Source organism: Cricetulus griseus, chromosome 2 (assembly GCF_003668045.3).
Source record: "Cricetulus griseus strain 17A/GY chromosome 2, alternate assembly CriGri-PICRH-1.0, whole genome shotgun sequence".
Taxonomy (NCBI): Eukaryota; Metazoa; Chordata; class Mammalia; order Rodentia; family Cricetidae; genus Cricetulus; species Cricetulus griseus.
The window spans coordinates 249,748,358-249,765,796 of record NC_048595.1 but is presented as its reverse complement, the minus strand read 5'-3'; the positions used below and the strand labels follow the sequence as shown (position 1 = coordinate 249,765,796).

At 40.9% G+C, this 17,439-nt stretch overlaps 1 protein-coding gene across 2 annotated transcripts in view; it reads left to right on the top strand.

Moving 5' to 3' along the window:
- Rnf217 (ring finger protein 217) overlaps positions 1-17,439 on the top strand; it is a 111,362-nt gene that overhangs the window by 66,864 nt on the left and 27,059 nt on the right. For both annotated transcript variants that reach the window (XM_027398436.2, XM_027398435.2), the window contains one exon: positions 12,117-12,350. In XM_027398436.2, coding sequence (XP_027254237.1) covers positions 12,117-12,350 — 234 coding nt within the window. The remainder of the gene's footprint in view (positions 1-12,116; positions 12,351-17,439) is intronic.

Genomic DNA, 17,439 nt, shown 5'->3' with positions numbered 1-17,439 from the left:
CAGACACTAGTCCTTATGCTTGCCTGGTGCGTTCTTTACCCAATAAGCCACACCTTGCCCCACAGGCCATATATTGAATCTTCAAGTGCCATGAAAGAGTATTGACTCTGAAGCACCTGCCCTGTGGCTTTTCTCTGGGAACACACTTTGATGTCCCTCCTGGTCATGTGGGTGTCATGTTTTCTGAAATTCTTCTACATCCTTTGACCATTTTTTTTTTAAACTGGGTTGGTTGTCTGTATTTTTATATCATTTATATTTATTTTCAGGATAACTGACACTTGACATTTCTATTTTGTGAATACCATTTCATAATTTTGAGTTTCCACTCTCCTGTTTATTGGGGAGCATAGGTTTAAATTGACCCAATTTTATAATGAATGTCTTCCTGTCATGTGTAAGAAACCTTTCAGTTCCAAAAGTATTCTTGGTCATCTTTAGAAGCCTCCTTTCACGTATGTAACTATTAACTCAACTCATATAGAGTGTTTGTCAAAGACTAATTTTGGAGGATATTTAAGGGACCCAGATGAATTACTGAAAAAGCTGGCTGCCACCCTGCTGTGTGGTGACAGTATGTCTAGCCTTCCTGTAGGGTGGGTTTTTGTTTTATACTCCCCTCTGATTCACTGTTGCAGTAACTGTCCTTATGCCAGCGTCACACTATTGTAATTCCTGCAGCACTCTGATTAGTTTTAAATCTTGTAGAACAAGTTTTACTGCTGTGTTTTTCTAGATCGAGTGTTTGCTTAGTCCATTCATGCCTTTCTACTTAAATACCACAAGCTGGGGAGCTGTTCTAATTGAGACATTGAAGGCCCCTCAAAGCTGTGGATTGATAGCAAAGTGGGGGTTCCTTTAGGAGATGGGACCTAATGCAAGATAGGTAGGACACTGGTGACATGTACTTGAAGGGGATATTAGGATGTTCCCTTCCTTTGTTCTTTACTTCCTAGATGCCACTAAGTAAACCCTACTCTTCTGCCACATATAACTACCACATGCACCACTGTGCCACTGAAGGCCCAAAGGGAGCACTAACTGGAACTTGTGAAATTGAGCCCTGAGACCACCTGTGTCTCGTAGACAGTGTTTTCCCAGAGTGTCCTATCAACATGGATGGAGAAAAGCACATCTCCGGGGCATGATTCCATAAGGGTACTAATCCCACTTGCAGGGCTCAACCTTCATGACTTAAGCAGCTTCTGAAGGACCGGTCTCCTGGTAGCTGTGCTGGTAATTAAATGTCAATATATGAGCTTTGAGGAACTCAAACAGGAGAAAGTGTCATGATGTGTTTGCAAGTTATCTTAAAATTTTGAGCCCACTTTCCCTCTAAAATAAAAAAGGAAAACTACTAGAAATTTCACTCCTAAAGGGTTGGTTGTACATCTGATAATGCTGAATCTTCCAGTTCAAGAATGCAGAATGTCCTTCCATTCATTTGCTGCTTTTTCTAACTCCAAAATCAGTCAGATGTTTCTGCCAAGAGGTATTTTTTATATTTGTTTCTGTTGGAAATATTTATATCATCTTAAAATGTCACTGGCTCTTGAACATTATTTTTAATTTCTCATAAGCAGTCTATAGAATTGTGCATGACTGACCTATTTAGCGTACTGGTTTATGTGGAGCCGGGGAAGCCTTGAATGAATGTGTAAGCAGTGTAAGGAGTCCCAAGTCAATGTGTTTTGTTGACAAGAGTGCAGCTATGTCAACAACCCCAGCGCCTCAGACCCATGGGAACTGCAAAGCCTTCCTTTGGTAAGGCTCAGAGAAGTAGCAAAGCCTTCCCCTGGTCCAAGTGTAGATGTTGATAACCTATGCAGAAACCCAACCACAGCTTCCTCCTGCCAGAGGACTGCAGCCCAAGACAGTGGCGGCACAGAGACGACGACCCCCCCCCATTCAGCTGTGCACAGTAAACCTGCCTCTGATTCAGATACATAAGGTGAACTTGCACAACTTCTGATTGCAGTTGCTGCTATTGGTGATGCATCGTCATCAGGCCCCAGCTTTTCTTTACATGGGTCTGTGTGTCTGTCCTTTCTTCTTTCCCTTTGTCAACTCCAGTCAGGGCAGATTTCCAGGAGCAAGCTGTGCAGGATGCTTCACTTGCTAGACTCACATTTAATTCTAGGTGTTTATCTGTTAGAACTTGAATTTTCTACACACATGATCTTGAAATCTGAAAGTCATGAGGGACTTGAGTTGTTCATTTCCAATAGTTTCACTCTCGTTTCCTCTTTTTGTTATCTTGTTTGGTCATGAGCTCTAGTCAGTGTTGAATAATAGTGACATTGGGTATAACTTCGAGGAGAAAATTTCACAATTGTGAGGGTTGCTGTGGGTTTTCTTGTATCAATTCCTCATCCCATTAAGGGAATATCCATGTGACCCTAGTTTGCCATGTTTCTCTGTGTGTGGTGATCAAATGATTTTTTTCTCTTTTTTTGTGTCTAAAATTTTATTTTTCCACAACTAAGATTTAAAAAAAAACATTGTCACTGTTAACATTTGAAGTTTAGACAGACCGTAGAGTGGCGATTCATGTGCATTGGCACTTGTCTTACCACCAGCAGCCGGTCCAGAACTCTTGCCTTGCCCATGAAGCGCGAGGAGCTTTCCCAGTTCGAACCTGACCTTCTTCAGCATTTCTCCTTTCCTAAGGAAAGCTCCCTGCAGGGCTATAATGACTGGCAAGCTGTCCCATGTTTTCCGCAATGCTGGCCAGAATTGTTCTATTAACTACCTCTTTCAGGACATCTGTGCATCCTCTTGGATTGTGGCTTCTATTATCATCTTCAGGGTGTAGCAGATGTGTTGGTGCTGAGTTCAGGAGGCCTTGCCCACTGGTTGGTGTGTTTTGTAAAGCCAATGCAGAATAGACAAAGCCAATAACTGTCAGTAGGCTTACCATTACCATAAGCTGTAATAAGAGCCTGCCCTTTTGTTGTTGTTTGAGAATGTCATATATGCACGTGTGTTTTGATTAAATGCACCCCATACCTTCCTCTTTAATTCCATCCCTATCCCCTCAACCATTTTTCCTTCCTAATTTTATATGCTTGTTTTAAAAACTTACTGAGTTCATATATGTGCAAGGGTGTAGGACTGTCTACTAGTAACACAACAAACTTCTCGGGGCTCATGCCTGACCTGAAGTAAACTAACTCTCCACACCACACTAGAAGTCATCAGTTGCCAAGAGTTCCGTAGCTAGGGGTGTAACTTAATGAGCTCTCCCCATCCAAGCTGGAATTCTGGCTGGCTTGGTCTTATGCAAGTTTTTGGATGTAGTCACAGTTGCTATGAGTTCATATGTGCAGTGGCCTGCAACTACTGTTTCACTGCCAACAGTTTGAGCCTTGAGGGGAGAGGTGTGATATAGATGTCCCAATTAGAACTGAGTACTCTGTAGTGTCTTAAATTCTGCATGCTGACCAGTTGTAGGTGTCTATATTAACCTCCATCTACTGCAAAAAGTATCTCTAATGAAGATTGAGAAATACATGGTCTATAAGCGTAAAGAAAAGAACTTGTTGGGGTGGGGAGGGGGAGTCAGTTTGATACTGTGGCCTTTTGGCAGAATAATAATATTAGGTTCTTCCCAAGGACCAATGGCATAATCACATTTAGGTTTTTGGCCCAGTTAGTGGTGCTAGACATGATTTCATCTTAATGCAATGGCATTAAGTCCAATCAGAAAGTGCTTGGTTAATCCTATAACATTTCTGCCACTATTGCACTGGTGGTGTATCTTGTCATGTCAAACTACTCATTGTTTATAAAATAGCTTCCAGGGTTCACAGCTGGGTAAGACTGTTGGCTATGTTTCTTCCCCAGGAGCATGAGAGAGGCTTCCAGCACTGCTAGAGAGAGGCTTCCAGCCCTGCTAAAGCTAGCCAGGAGGGATGGAACTTACAAGATTGTAGCAGCTTGATTTCTCCATGTCCTGTGACTCACATATGTAGTATCATCAGCAACGGGGTCTCTCTTTCTCTCTTTCTCTTTCTCTCTTTCTCTTTCTCTCTTTCTTTCTCTCTCTCTCTCTCTCTCTCTCTCTCTCTCTCTGTGTGTGTGTGTGTGTGTGTGTGTGTGTGTGTGTGTGTGTGTGTGTGTGTGTATGTTGTAGACCAGGCTGGCCTCAAAACTCAGAGATCTGCCTGCCTTTGCTTCCCAGTGCTGAGACTTAAGGCGTGCATCACCACACCCTGCTATGTAATGGTCTTATCAAGTCTTTGTGACCACTTATTCTAATACTGAACTATCAGAAAGCGTTCATATCTGACAGCTCTTTATTAGAAAATGGCTGAACCAGTTTCTTCTTGGCTCCCCTGGACTATCTTTTGTCAGCCACTTGTTCTGGACAAACACCATGGCACTACTCAGAGAGCCAAGAAGGCGGCTCGGTACTATTCATGTGTGAATTGCCTCACCGACAATCTTGCTTGCATTTTTGAAGCATAGCCAACTTCATCATGACATCTCCTATGCATTGGTCTGTTGACTTTGATAATACTTTGCCAGGGTTTTTGCATCAATGTTTATAGAAGAGATTGCTTCATATCATTTTTTTTTCTTGCAACTTCCTTTGCGGGTTTTGCTACCAGGGTTATGCTTAACTTCATAAACCAACCACTGCAATGATTTACTTCTTTCCTTGTTCTTCCCATTTTCTCCAAAACTTACTGTGTACTATTAATGTTATTTTATCCTTGGGTGCTTAGTGAAGGCACCTAGGGATGAAGTTTTTCCATTTGGCGATATGCCTTTTAAAAATTTGGTTGAATTTTAATTAGTATGTATTTTGTTTAGTGTTTTTGCTTCAGGACCTTCAATATAATTTTCTTTGCACTGATCTGATTGTACCTGAGAGAACTCTGGCTTAAAGATTTCCCCCATTATGAAAAGAAAAAACTCTTAAGTCATCACAGGATGGTGTGGAAGCTGCTGAGTATACCAAACCAAACCAAAACCAAAACCCTGTGTAGATGGCTCAGTAGATCAAGTACTTGTTGTGCATGAATGAAGACAGATGTTTGAATCTCCAGGACTCACACAGAAACCCAGCAGGTGTGGCACTTGCCTGTATTCCAGGCAATCAGGAGGGAGAGACGGATCACAGAGCCATGCTGGATAGACAAACTAGCAAGCTTGGGGTTCAGCTAGAGAGCCTGCCTTGGGAAGGAAAGAAAGCAACCAGTGAAAACACCGTCCTTAATGTTTGGCCTCCTCACCCAAGTGCACACACACGGGTATACATATGTGCTGCTACCGCCCTCCCCCACTCCCACCCCCAAAAAAAGCACGTGCCCCAGGAGAGCAGATGTCTACTTTCCTGTGGTTACAGATGCTGGAAAGCAGTGAGCCAGCAAACCATTTGCCCAGTGCTGTTCGGCACTCTTCCTCTGCGTGTAGTGGTTGCTGCTGCTCTCCATTTGTCAGCACAGAGGCAGTATGAAGTCCTTCGGCATCAAGTGAACAAAAGGCTGTAAACACCCTGTAAAGCCTCATGTCTCACACTTAAAACCCAGGTCCAAATCAGACTAAACATTTGGCAAATTGTATTAGAGGCCCCAGATTGTACTTTTTTCTGTCCTTTTCTTTGGAGAATTTAATTAATTAATCCACCACTTCAGAGGTCCCTCTCACCTTAGCCACTAAATTACTTTTGAGTTCTCTCATGTGGCAAATTAGCCTTGTAGCTCAGGTGTTAAGTGGATAATTATGCCTCCTGCCGATACCTTTGAGATTGTTTTACAGTTAAGTAATTTTTTTTTTGACAAGAATGAACTCGTTCAGAAGAAACAGAGAACATATTTTTCAGTGATATAAGTAGTGGCATCAGCATTGAACACAACAGAAATGCAAAATAGGTTTATGTATATCCAGAACTTCAACGTACTGTAAACAAAAGCGAGCTGGCATATTGAAAACGTTGATTTGATACTGATAGACAAGTGGGAAGTGTTTGGCATCATGGTTATAGTTGCAAAGGAACGTCTTAGTTCTTGGAACATATGCACATGCTTAGGAAAGAAATGACAGGAGGTTGGGTCTTTGCTTCAAAATAAGATGCAAGAACTAAATGAGTCAAGTCCCCAAAGAAACAGGATTGGTCATAAATTGACCATTGTTTCAATGGAAGAGTGAATTTTTGAGAATTCGTAGTCCCTGTCGACTCCCCCCCCCCATATGTTTGTAATTATTCCTAGTGAAGGTTTTATAAAACATTGGGTAGATTTTAAGTGAGGTTGTACTGTCGAACCCAAGTGGCAAAGACTGTCAGCACTGATCGATGTTGTTAAGGTCATGAAGAGTGTCGTCACTGATTAATCTACTTTGTATGCCTGTTGTTTTTGTTACTACAAAAGATAAGAAGGATAAATGTTGGAGAGCATGTGGGGGGAAAGAGAGCACTTGGGTACCGGTGATGGGCACGTAAATGTCCACAGCCAGGCTGGTGGGATGGCTCAGTGGGTAGGGGTGCTCGCTGGTGAACCTGAACGTCTGAGTTGAATCCCCAGGAGCCGTGTGGAGAGAAGTGATTCCTGCACATCGCCCTCTGACCTCCACATGTGCTGCACGTGCTGACCCCAAAATTAATTTTAAAATGAATAAGTTACCACAGCCATTATGTGCAAAGAATGGCTCCCCTCAAATTAAATATTAACCACAAAATATATGCTCTTATATTTTGCTCATATATACAAAATAATTAAATATATATATACACACACTCAAAATAGTTAATATGTAAGAGATATCTCCACTCCTATGCTTATTGAATCATAAGCTTAGTTCACAAGAGCTAAGATATAGAATCAACCTGAGTATCTATTACTAGATAAAGAAAACATGCTTTCTAATTATCAGGGGTTCTCAACCTTCCTTAATGCTGCAACCCTTTAATACAGTTCCTCATGAGGTGATATATTGTTTGTGATCTAATAAAGCTTGCCTGAAGGATCTGAATGCAAAGCTAGCTACAGCCATAGAAGCTGGTCAGTGGTGGTACTCACCTTTAATCCCGGGATTTAGGAAACAGAGGCAAATGGATCTCTGTGAGTTCAAGGCCTCCCACAGCTACATGAAAGTGAATCTGTATAAGAGTGAAAAGCTTACCACCTTTAATTCCAGGACTAGAGGGGCATGTAAGGAAGAAGCAAAGGGTCTCATGTGAGATTCAGTTTCCAGCACAGTGAAGACAGGATCTCCATTTCAGCCTTTGTAGAGTTGAGAGCTACTGACTGGCTGCTTTGCTTCGATGATCTTCAGCGGCTTATTAGATCATAAATAATATATCACCACATCTTCATACTGTGGAGACCCTAGCCATAAGATTATTTTGTTAGTACTTCATCACTAATTTTGATACTGTTATGAATCACAATGTAATTTTTTGTGGAGATAGAGGTTTGCTTAAGTAGTCACGACGTACAGGTTGAGAACCACTGCTGTATATTGTCATATTTATAAATACACGTACACACACATTGGAGTACTACTTCATCCTTGAAAAAGAAGAAATCCTGTCATCTGTGACTCAACACTCAACAAATGTTGAGTGACATGTTGAGTGAAGTAGGCAGGCACAGAAAGAAAAATGCTAGATGATCTTAGTCAATTTAGAACCCAGAAAGGATGAATTCAGAGAGGCTGGAATAGCTATAATTATTCAGATCTCGCTGGGAAAGACATACTGGCTATTGGGCAAATGTTGGTCAAAGGATACAAAATTTCATTCAAGGGGACAATTGTCCAGTATGGTGACTACAATTAATTATGATAAGCTTGAAGATTGATATGAAAGTAGGATTTTAAATGTTCCCATTGTAAAATAATAAATATTGGAGCCAGATGTAGCCAGTCCACAGTGTATCCATATTTTAAAGTATCATGTTGTGTAGCATAAACATGGATAATCTTTTGTCAATTTGAAAAAGATCCCATTGGTCTCACTTCCAAAATTCACACTGGCTGTCCCTTAATTTCCCAAGTTCACTCATCAGCTGCTTGCTCCCTGGGCATCTGGTGGAGCCAGGCTTCAGCTGAGAGCTGCTGTTTTCTTAGCCTGCACTTTGGCTCCCGTCTGCTACATTCTCCAAGAGGACCTTGAATACTTCCTTGTTTGTTTTTAATGTGAGCAGTTACTCCTTCTCTAAGGCCTGGAAATGGTTCCTATTGAATTTATAATTTAATCTGCAATTCTTAATATGATCAGCAAGGTTACATTCCACCTGGCACTCCAGCTTCATTCCACATATTTAAGTCCTTGGCTTAGTAAACTTCATCCGCTGGCCTGTGTTCTGAACATAGGCAAATCAGATTCCTTCTGTCTGAGAGCCGCAGTCCTTGGTTCCTTTGCCTGTGGAAAGTTTCTCTGTATTACAATTCCTCAGGCTCAGTGGAGAGCTGCCTCTCTCTCTCTCTCTCTCTCTCTCTCTCTCTCTCTCTCTCTCTCTCCTCTCCCAACAAGCCTAGCATAGCCACTCTCATCTATCTTTCTAGGAGTCCTTCATGGTGCCTATCCTATGAAGTCCACAGTTTGGCACAGTCCTACAGATGACTAACTGTAGGATATGCTATTATACCACATACCACCCAGCAAGACTTAATGCTGAACAACTATTGTTTGTAGGACAATTTTTACTTTCTTAGTGTTAAAGGGCTTTTCTAAGTATATCCTTGAATTAATAGAATATATATCACTGGATAAGTGAATAGGCAATGCTTACTCAAGATGCTTGTCTAATAATCTTTTGAGACAACCACTCTAAAAAACGATACGCATGTAGCTGCCAAGAGTCAGATAGGTCATTAGTCACACTGTGCATGAGACGGAGGTGTTGTTCTTAGGAGGAAGTATGAGTAATTGAAAGGCTTGACTCATTGTTCCAACTGCCAATTATTGGCTTCCTGAGAATAATTCAGATTCTGAACGTGCAGGTCTAGAGTCGGCCAGGAAACTTAAACTCTCAGAAGACTTTTCCAGGGTCTTTTGTGCAGTTTTTCTAGAAGTTAATGGCATCTTACACCAAGGAAGCCAGAAGAGAGAGAGGACCAGGTAGAGACAGGCTGATGGAATTGCTAGCAGGCGATTGGGTAATATGTGCACCATGTCTCCCTGTCATCAGTAAAATGCTGTGTGAGGTCACTGGCTCAGTGGTGTGGGGTAAGGATTTCGGAACTTTGAGAAAGAATAGAGAGTTTGAAATCTACAGGAAATAAGGTGTTCATGGAAATGGAATAGATTTGCAGAAAGAGCCAAGAACCATTGAAATTGAAGAGCAGAGGCCTGGTTGGATGTTGGATGGCATCCCAGTGTGGTCAGGTAATAAACACCCAAGAGTAACAAGATAGCCTTGTCCTCGGGATGCCTGGGTTGGTTCTGCTCTCCAAAGTGCATGGCATTCCATAAGATGTGACTGTTCCAGATAGCTATAAACATACTGCATCCACCATTACCACTTATTTGGTTAAAATTTGAAATACAAAAGTAGAGGAAGGGTAAATTCAAGCATCAATCTGGGAAAAGGTCATCTGGGCTCTTAAGCACAAAAGTGGGCTGCTCCCCAATAAACGAGAGAAATTGTGCCTCCCTGTGCTACGAACTGAGTACTTGCCTGTTTCTGTAGGAAAAAAAGTTCAGGGTCCTCAGATATCATAATGCCCTGCCTTTGTGCTCTGATCCAAGTTCATGTTTACAGCCTCTTCTGCACTCAGACATTGGGGTCCAATCTTATTTTTCAATCCCATTTTAAGGGTGTAATTCACATGAATGTTTGCTGTGTAAATCAATACAGTAGGGGTGACTAAAGCGCGGCACTCCTGCACTAGAGAGCTCTGCATTTGCCCCCAGGCCTTTTTCTGTGTTGGTTCATTTGACCTCGTGGAGCAGCTTCATCCTTATTGGCTGAGTCCCATTGATCTTAAGCTGCCACTCAGCCTCACTCAGTCTAAGAAGCTTAGTCTGACCCTCCCAGGTCTGAAGTGACCAAGCTTCCCCATCTTTTGGTGACACCGTGCACCACCCTGTCAGACTGACACTGTCATCACTCTGGGTCCCGACTGTGACTGCCTCATTCCTGATAGGTACCTGCCTAGCTTCAGCACTTAACTTGGTGCCCTGTTCTGAGCAGGGCTTCATAGATATCAACAGACCATTAAAAGAAGGAACATCTTATCATTTTTAAACATTTTTTAAAGATTTTATTTATTTATTATGTATACAACATTCTGCCTCCATGGATGCCCGTGTGCCAGAAGAGAGCACCAGATCTCATTACAGATGGTTGTGAACCACCATGTGGTTGCTGGGAATTGAACTCATGACCTCTAGAAGAGCAGCCAGTTCTCTTAACCTCTGAGCCATCTCTCCAGCCCCCCATTTTTAAACATTTTCATAAACCCAAACAAACTCTTACTCTTCCGTGGTTATTTTTGTCTCTATGAAAAGTTTATAAGGACCTCTTTCCTGAGGTGTAACTTAAATATATGTACATTAATTTAACAAGAAGACCACAGAGCTAGATTGGGAGAGAAGGATACTACCTTTAGCATTTGAAATGGGAACTAGATGCCACACACAATAAACATGACAGAAAATGATTAAAACAGAAAATTCTAACACAACTCATTTTTAAGAGATGGAGAAACTTGAATAAAGAGGGACTAGGATATTTTCCAAAGTAACCACAGCACTGTAATCTCCTTGCCCCCAACCCCACAATGTGACAAAGGGCGGCATTGGAAACTCACATGACAATTACAACTCTCTGATTTTGCCATGCTACTCTGACATTCTGAGAAATCTAACCCTAATCCACCCACAAGAGAAAAGAGCACAGGAAGAGTGAGGTGGAAATGGGAAAAAGTCACATGGTCTGGAGAAGAGAAAAAACATGCCAGAAAGAGCAACTAAAACTAAAGAATCTTAAACTCACTTTCAACTTTGCTGTTCATCAGATACAAACTTGAGGGTGGGGGGATGGGTAAGAAGTGAAAAGTGGAAGGAAGCTGGGAGGACATGGTAATGCCAGGAAAAGCCATGAGCTAACCTGATAATAATGTAGAAGAATCTGGCTGGCTTTAAATAAATACCCTTGCCAGCATATTAGTATACTGTTAAAATATAAATCACCCTATAATTTTCTATTAAAGTTGTAGAAAATGTGTCACAAACAGGTTTATTTTCTAAGTATCTTCATAATATTCATTTAAGTATGCTCCTAGTTACAACCAGATTTTACCATTGTACTTACTGTGTCTTAACACCACCAATGTATTTTTAGCTGTTTCATATTTATTCTTTTGGTGTATTGTAGGGAAGGGGACTTACTTGTGCCAAAGTGTGCACATGGAATCAGAGGACAACTTCTGGAAGTTGATCCCCTTCTACTGTGTGGGTCTGGGGGATTGAACTCACAACTCAACCTGAGTGACAAGCACCTATGCCTGCTGAGCCATCTCAGCAACCCAGGCTTCTCTTGTTTTTCTTTTCTTACTTCTAAGATTGTGATAACATCAGAGCTGTTTATGTGCTTGTAAGGGAAGGGCCAAAGAAAACATTAATTTTGGGTTATTATTTTTATAAACTAATAGCTATTAAACATAAACACTTCATAAGATTTCTCTTTTTAAAGATGTGCCCAAAGCATAGTGCTGAAACAGTGCAGTGAGGTTGAGATCTCTGAAATGCCTTTGGTTGTCGGATCCCAGGATGCTGACTCATCTGACGACTTACAGCTGGCTTGCTGCCTGTATGCTCTCTCACCCTGCAGTTTCCAATATATATATATATATATATATATATATATATATATATATATATATATATATGAATGAGATGGTCATTTGCGTCTTTAATATGCCTGTGGATCATCAAATAAGTTCACAAACATAATTGTCAGAGAGCCCTTAAGCATCCTACAGATCACAGTTTTTGGTACTCAATGTAGGTTTGAAAATGACTAACTCCTTATGCTATCTGGAAAGAGAGCTGAAAACCTTGTCTTGAAAGCAATCGATAATTAATGCTGTATGCAAAAACAAGCAACAAACAACCTCAATAAACAGTGGTCTTTTTCTTTTCCTTCTGTCCTTTCACAAAGGTACAACTTGGCCAAGTAGAAATCAAATGCCCCATCACAGAGTGTTTTGAATTTCTGGAGGAAACTACTGTCGTCTACAACTTGACTCATGAAGACTCCATCAAGTATAAGTACTTCTTGGAACTTGGCCGAATTGACTCCAGCACCAAGCCGTGTCCTCAGTGCAAACACTTCACAACCTTTAAGAAAAAAGGACATATCCCTACTCCTTCCAGATCAGAAAGCAGATACAAAGTAAGCATGCTTTCCTGAGCAGTAGGTTAAAGGTCACAGGATGGGAGCAGCCACGATAGGCCTACTAGTGGTGGGTGTGGCCTGGGCTTCCTTCTATTCCTTAATCCAGAGCCCCAGGTAAGCAGACTTTGCTGGTGATTCTAACATGTGGTCTGGGGAGACCAATGCGAAGAGATCTCCCTGGAGGATTTAACTGAAGTTTTCTCTTTGACCTTAATCATGTTGAAATTTTTTTTAATGACCTAATGGAAGGGTAAGCTTTAGAGTCACAGTCATAACTGTTACTAAGTGCTAAGTAAATAGTTGTCCCCACCCCATTTTTAAATAATGAGCTTGACTTCTTCATTGGTCTTAATTTTTATTTCTTCATCCTTTGTTTATTATAAGCAAAAGTTGTATAAAATATCACTCATTCACTATTTGCCAACTACAGAATGTTTGGCATTTACTCCCATCAGGTAACAAACAAATGTGACACTGTCCCTGCCTCAAAAGTCTCATTAGGGTGTGTTGGCCAATTTTCTGTTACTGTAACAAAAATCAACTTATAGAGAGAAAAGGTTTGTTTTATCTATTGATCAGCTGGAGACATTTTAGTCTAGGGAACTTTAGTCTGATTCATTTGGGCCTATGTAGAAGAACCAGCTGAGCAAAACACTCATCTTGTAGTTGTACAGCAAAGGGGGGTGGGGCATTGGAGTTTCAATTTCCCTTCAAAGGGCATAGCCTCAGTGATCTGAAGGCTTGCCATTAGGCCTTGCCTCCTAAAACTCAACCATCTCTCACTAGTCCCCCCCTAGGAACAAGCATTTATTTACCATCTAGACATCTGGGGGTGGTGCTTAAGATGCAATCTGTTGTAGAAGGGACATATGTAATAAGAGTATGTAAGTGAGTGCTTGGGTAGGCACTAGCTAGGATGGTAAGAACGGCTTCCTGGAGAAGGAATTGTTCTGGCTGACACAGAGGAAAGCATGGTAGAGAAAGCATGAGTCAATGTTTAGGCCCCAAGGCTGAGGCCGGGTGTGTTGGGAACAGGTGGGGAAAGAAGGGAGAGGCATCTGGGAAGATGTGTAAGTGCAGGCCAGGCTGAGTCTTGTACCGTGGGGTCACAAGTTGGAATTTAATTCTGTGGGCGTCAGAGAGAAATCAGACTGGCAGAGTACAGAGGCTGCCACAGAGGACAAGACCAGGAATAGGAACCATAGGCTGAGCTGTGAGATGCAGCCTAGAGAGCTGTTGAGATACAAGAGTGCAGCAGCCCTGCCCAGAACAATCATCTTGCAATATGTTGCACCTCAGTAGGAGTCTGGCCTGGAGCAGAGTAGAGAACTTCCAGCATGAGGCCATGAGGCTGCTGAATGGTACCCTCTTTCACCATCACAGCCGCTCCATTTAGGGGCTGTTCCTGCCCTGTGCTGTGTCTTGGAAACAATGGCTACTCCATTATTCATCCCGTAGCCTTAAGGAGACTGTGGTTTATCTAGAATTTTCCTTTCCTCCACTGTGCCAGTGGGGAGCTAGAGTCCTGCTTAGTTAGTCAGTCTCTTCATGACTAATTGGCCTCAAGGCTGCCCAACACTCATAGCTATAGTTTTTGTTTTGTTTTGTTTTTTTGTGGTGTTGGGTACTCCTGTCTCTTTAACGCATAACTGTCCAGAAAAGTCTTTTGTTAAAGCTAGCCATCTTGAGATGATGAAATTGTGTAACTGCAACAATGACCTACAGAGACCTTGAATCTTAATAGACTTTTTTAATTTTATGCTTTGTAGTCTTAGGTTATTTTGAGGAACTACTCCACTTGTATTTTATTAATGTTATCAAGAGATGTTTAGTTGTAGACTTGTCTTTCCCTAACTGAGAATATTTTATTTTTTTCTCAATTATTTTTAGAATTAGATATATGTATAAAATGAGACTACTCAGTTTTGAAATTTGTGGTAATGAAAACATGAATGCATAGTTGCATCAAAGTGAAAGTGATTTGAGTAATTTAAACAGTAATGTTATTACTAAATGTGCAACAAGTTCTGTAATTTAAGGTACAATTACTGTAAGAATAAAATATTATGTCTTGTTTCATCAAAGCCATGTTAAGATAAACATAATTTATCATCTTGTGTATATATTCAGCTGTGTGTGGTTTTGAGTGAAGAAAAGGTATTTGGATAATATATCCCAGTGATGGGCATCTCCCAGTGTCTGTCAGCTGAGTTGTAGTTAAGCAAAGGAACAGGGGGCAAGTGGACCAAGAGAATAAAGTTGCTTTGAGGAGGGCAGAAATTTAGTAGAAAGTAAATGTTGCTCAGGATGAAGTAGTTTAAATTGTCAGGGTTTGAGACAGGATGGAAAGCCAGGTATATGTCAGCCAGCTTTGTATCACTGTGACAAAATGCCTGAGATACTCATTTTACAAGGAGGAAGATTGCCCTCTGGTTTGAGTGCATGACTGACTGGCTATCCTCATTGTCTTGGAGTCTGGTGAGTAGCAGCAACATGTAGAATGGCAGAGGAAGGAAAAAGAAGAGGTGGGTCTGGGTCTCACTATTTCTTCAGGGACATCCCCACAATGACCCAACTTCATCCCCTCAACCCCACCGCCTAAAGGCCCACAATGACCCAACTTCATCCCCTCAACCCCACCGCCTAAAGGTCTCCATCAACCAGAAGCACAGTAGGTAGCAGCTTCACCAGCATTCATGGACTATTAGGACATTTCAGATCCAAACTGCAGCACAACTCAAAGCAGAGCTACTTTGCAGATTTCAACAGCAGCCAGGCTGCCATCAAACGTGGATATGATCATGTTTGTTGCCCCTGTTTATTCTCCAACAGCCAAGAGACATATAATCTCCCTGTTCTATGCTGCCCATAGTGTGAGGCATGATTCCAGTAATTCCTGAAGCAGTGCTTCTTACTACTTTAGCATAATGTTCACATAGCATCACTAAATTCCAAGCTGTGCCTTAGCACTACCTGATTTGCATGCTCAAAAGTATCTCGATACTGAGATAAGGAGGACTTTGGCATGGTCATTCCAGAAAGTCCCATGGCATACATGTTTGCAGGGTAGCATTGTAAATTGACACTAAGGTCTTGATACTTGAGGTGAGCAAGTAGACTTTTTTTTCTTCTTCCTCTTCATTTTGATGTATTTCAATCATCTATCCCAATAACCAACTCCACTTCCAATTTGATATAGTGGAATAAGTTTACAACTAAAAAAGGTTGTCTGTAATCCCTAATGTGTCTGAGTAATTTACTATCTCTTTATGGTGTTATTTATATCCCTAGGCCAGTTTTATACCTATCAACAGGTCCTTTATTGTGTTTATTTATTTTGGGAGTATTGTTCTTGAATTACTGGGTTGTAGTATCTTGTTCTAAGATGTCACTTTGATCATTTATTATGGTTTTGGCTATCAAGTTAGACACACTTAAGACAGCAGGTTAAAAATTGATTTTAAATTTCAGTCATTTTCTAGCTCAGTGAATGTTTTTCACATGAAGCTAAGATCTAAAATGCAGTATCTGAGCCTTTCCTTTGTATAGTTTTTTTTTTTAATATATAAAGACCATTTGTTAAATATTTGTACTAAACAGATGGCAATAGGACAGATAGAAGATACTACCAGTAATCAGAAGTCTGGTGCTCATTTGTCCTTCCAGGACCCCAATTAACAGTTTGTATAATTTGAATAAAGTGCACTGTGTTCGAAACACCATCAAATTCATATCATATTGAATAAGCGCTTTCCTGAGTTGAGAAATTTACACTGAGACAACCTTGTCAAATCAGTTTTACTTTCTTCCTTCAAAATATTCTCTCCATGAAACTCATGCTATAAGATCAAAAGTTTGTGCAGTTTCTTTTCTATAGGCTGACTGTAATATCTGATTTAAAATGCAATTTCTAGCCTAACTTGTTCCTTTAATGTCTTAATGTCATACTTAATGCCTATCAAGTTGCAAGCAAGTTCACAATGAGAAAATCAATATGTCTTACATGTACTCCCATGAAAACTAGAGACAAATGCATTACCCTCTGCTGAAAGGTCTTCTCCATAGAGATTATCATTTTCAATTTTATGGTACATTTATGTGGTTGTTTGGTTAGAGCCTCGCCTTCGAACTGTTCTCTAGAAAGCCGGTCTAGGCTGACTTCGTTCACTGCTGATAAACAGCCATATGACCTTGAAAGAACACTTATGAAATCTACTTGCTAAGGGAACTAATAAAGGAGCAATATGTAGGTAATAATAAATATGTCCTGCAATAGGTGGAGAGAGCTGGGAGTGTGTGAGAAGAGGAGAAACTGGAAAGGTTTCTTTAAAGAGTAAAAACACTAAGCTTTTAAATGTTGAGTTTACCAAAGTAGGTCAGAACACTGGTTTTAAGTTTGATTTATATTCTCGGCCTGTCATACTTTGTCTAGTGCCATGAGTATAGTTTACACGTCTCTAACTGGGGGTAGTAATAGCATCTTTGCTGTAAGAGTATGATGAGAATTTAATAGAATCACTCATGTAATTGCCTGCACCATGACTAACACATAGTACATGTTCAACACAATCCAGAAACCATTGTGGCCAATATTGTTAGGCAAGGGAAACAAAGTCAACAGCCTGAGTATTAAGAAAGAGCACAGAGTCAAAAAGAGTAGAGATGGAGTCATAGGGCAAGAAATGGATGGTACAAACAGAGGAGGGTTGACATTGACTGGAAGAAGAGGAACAGGGTAGGTTGTTAGATCATAGAAAACCACTTGAGTTGGAAATATGGTGGTGGTACAAAGTGTAAAGACCCTTTGGGACATCAGAGAGATGCCCATGAACCATGCCCCAGAAGTGATTTATACAGGTCATCAGTATTAGGTGGTTGGGGAAGAGATTTGTAACTCTGGAGTCTAGAGGAACAAATGGATAGATAGCTGTCTATCATCTGTGTCATCTACCCATCAACCAATATATGTATCCATCTCCCATATATGGGAGATGGATGAGATCTATATTTCTTTATAGACAGATACTGATAAATAGATGATAGATTTATTAGAGTGGCTTACAGATTGTGGCCCAGCTAGTCCAAC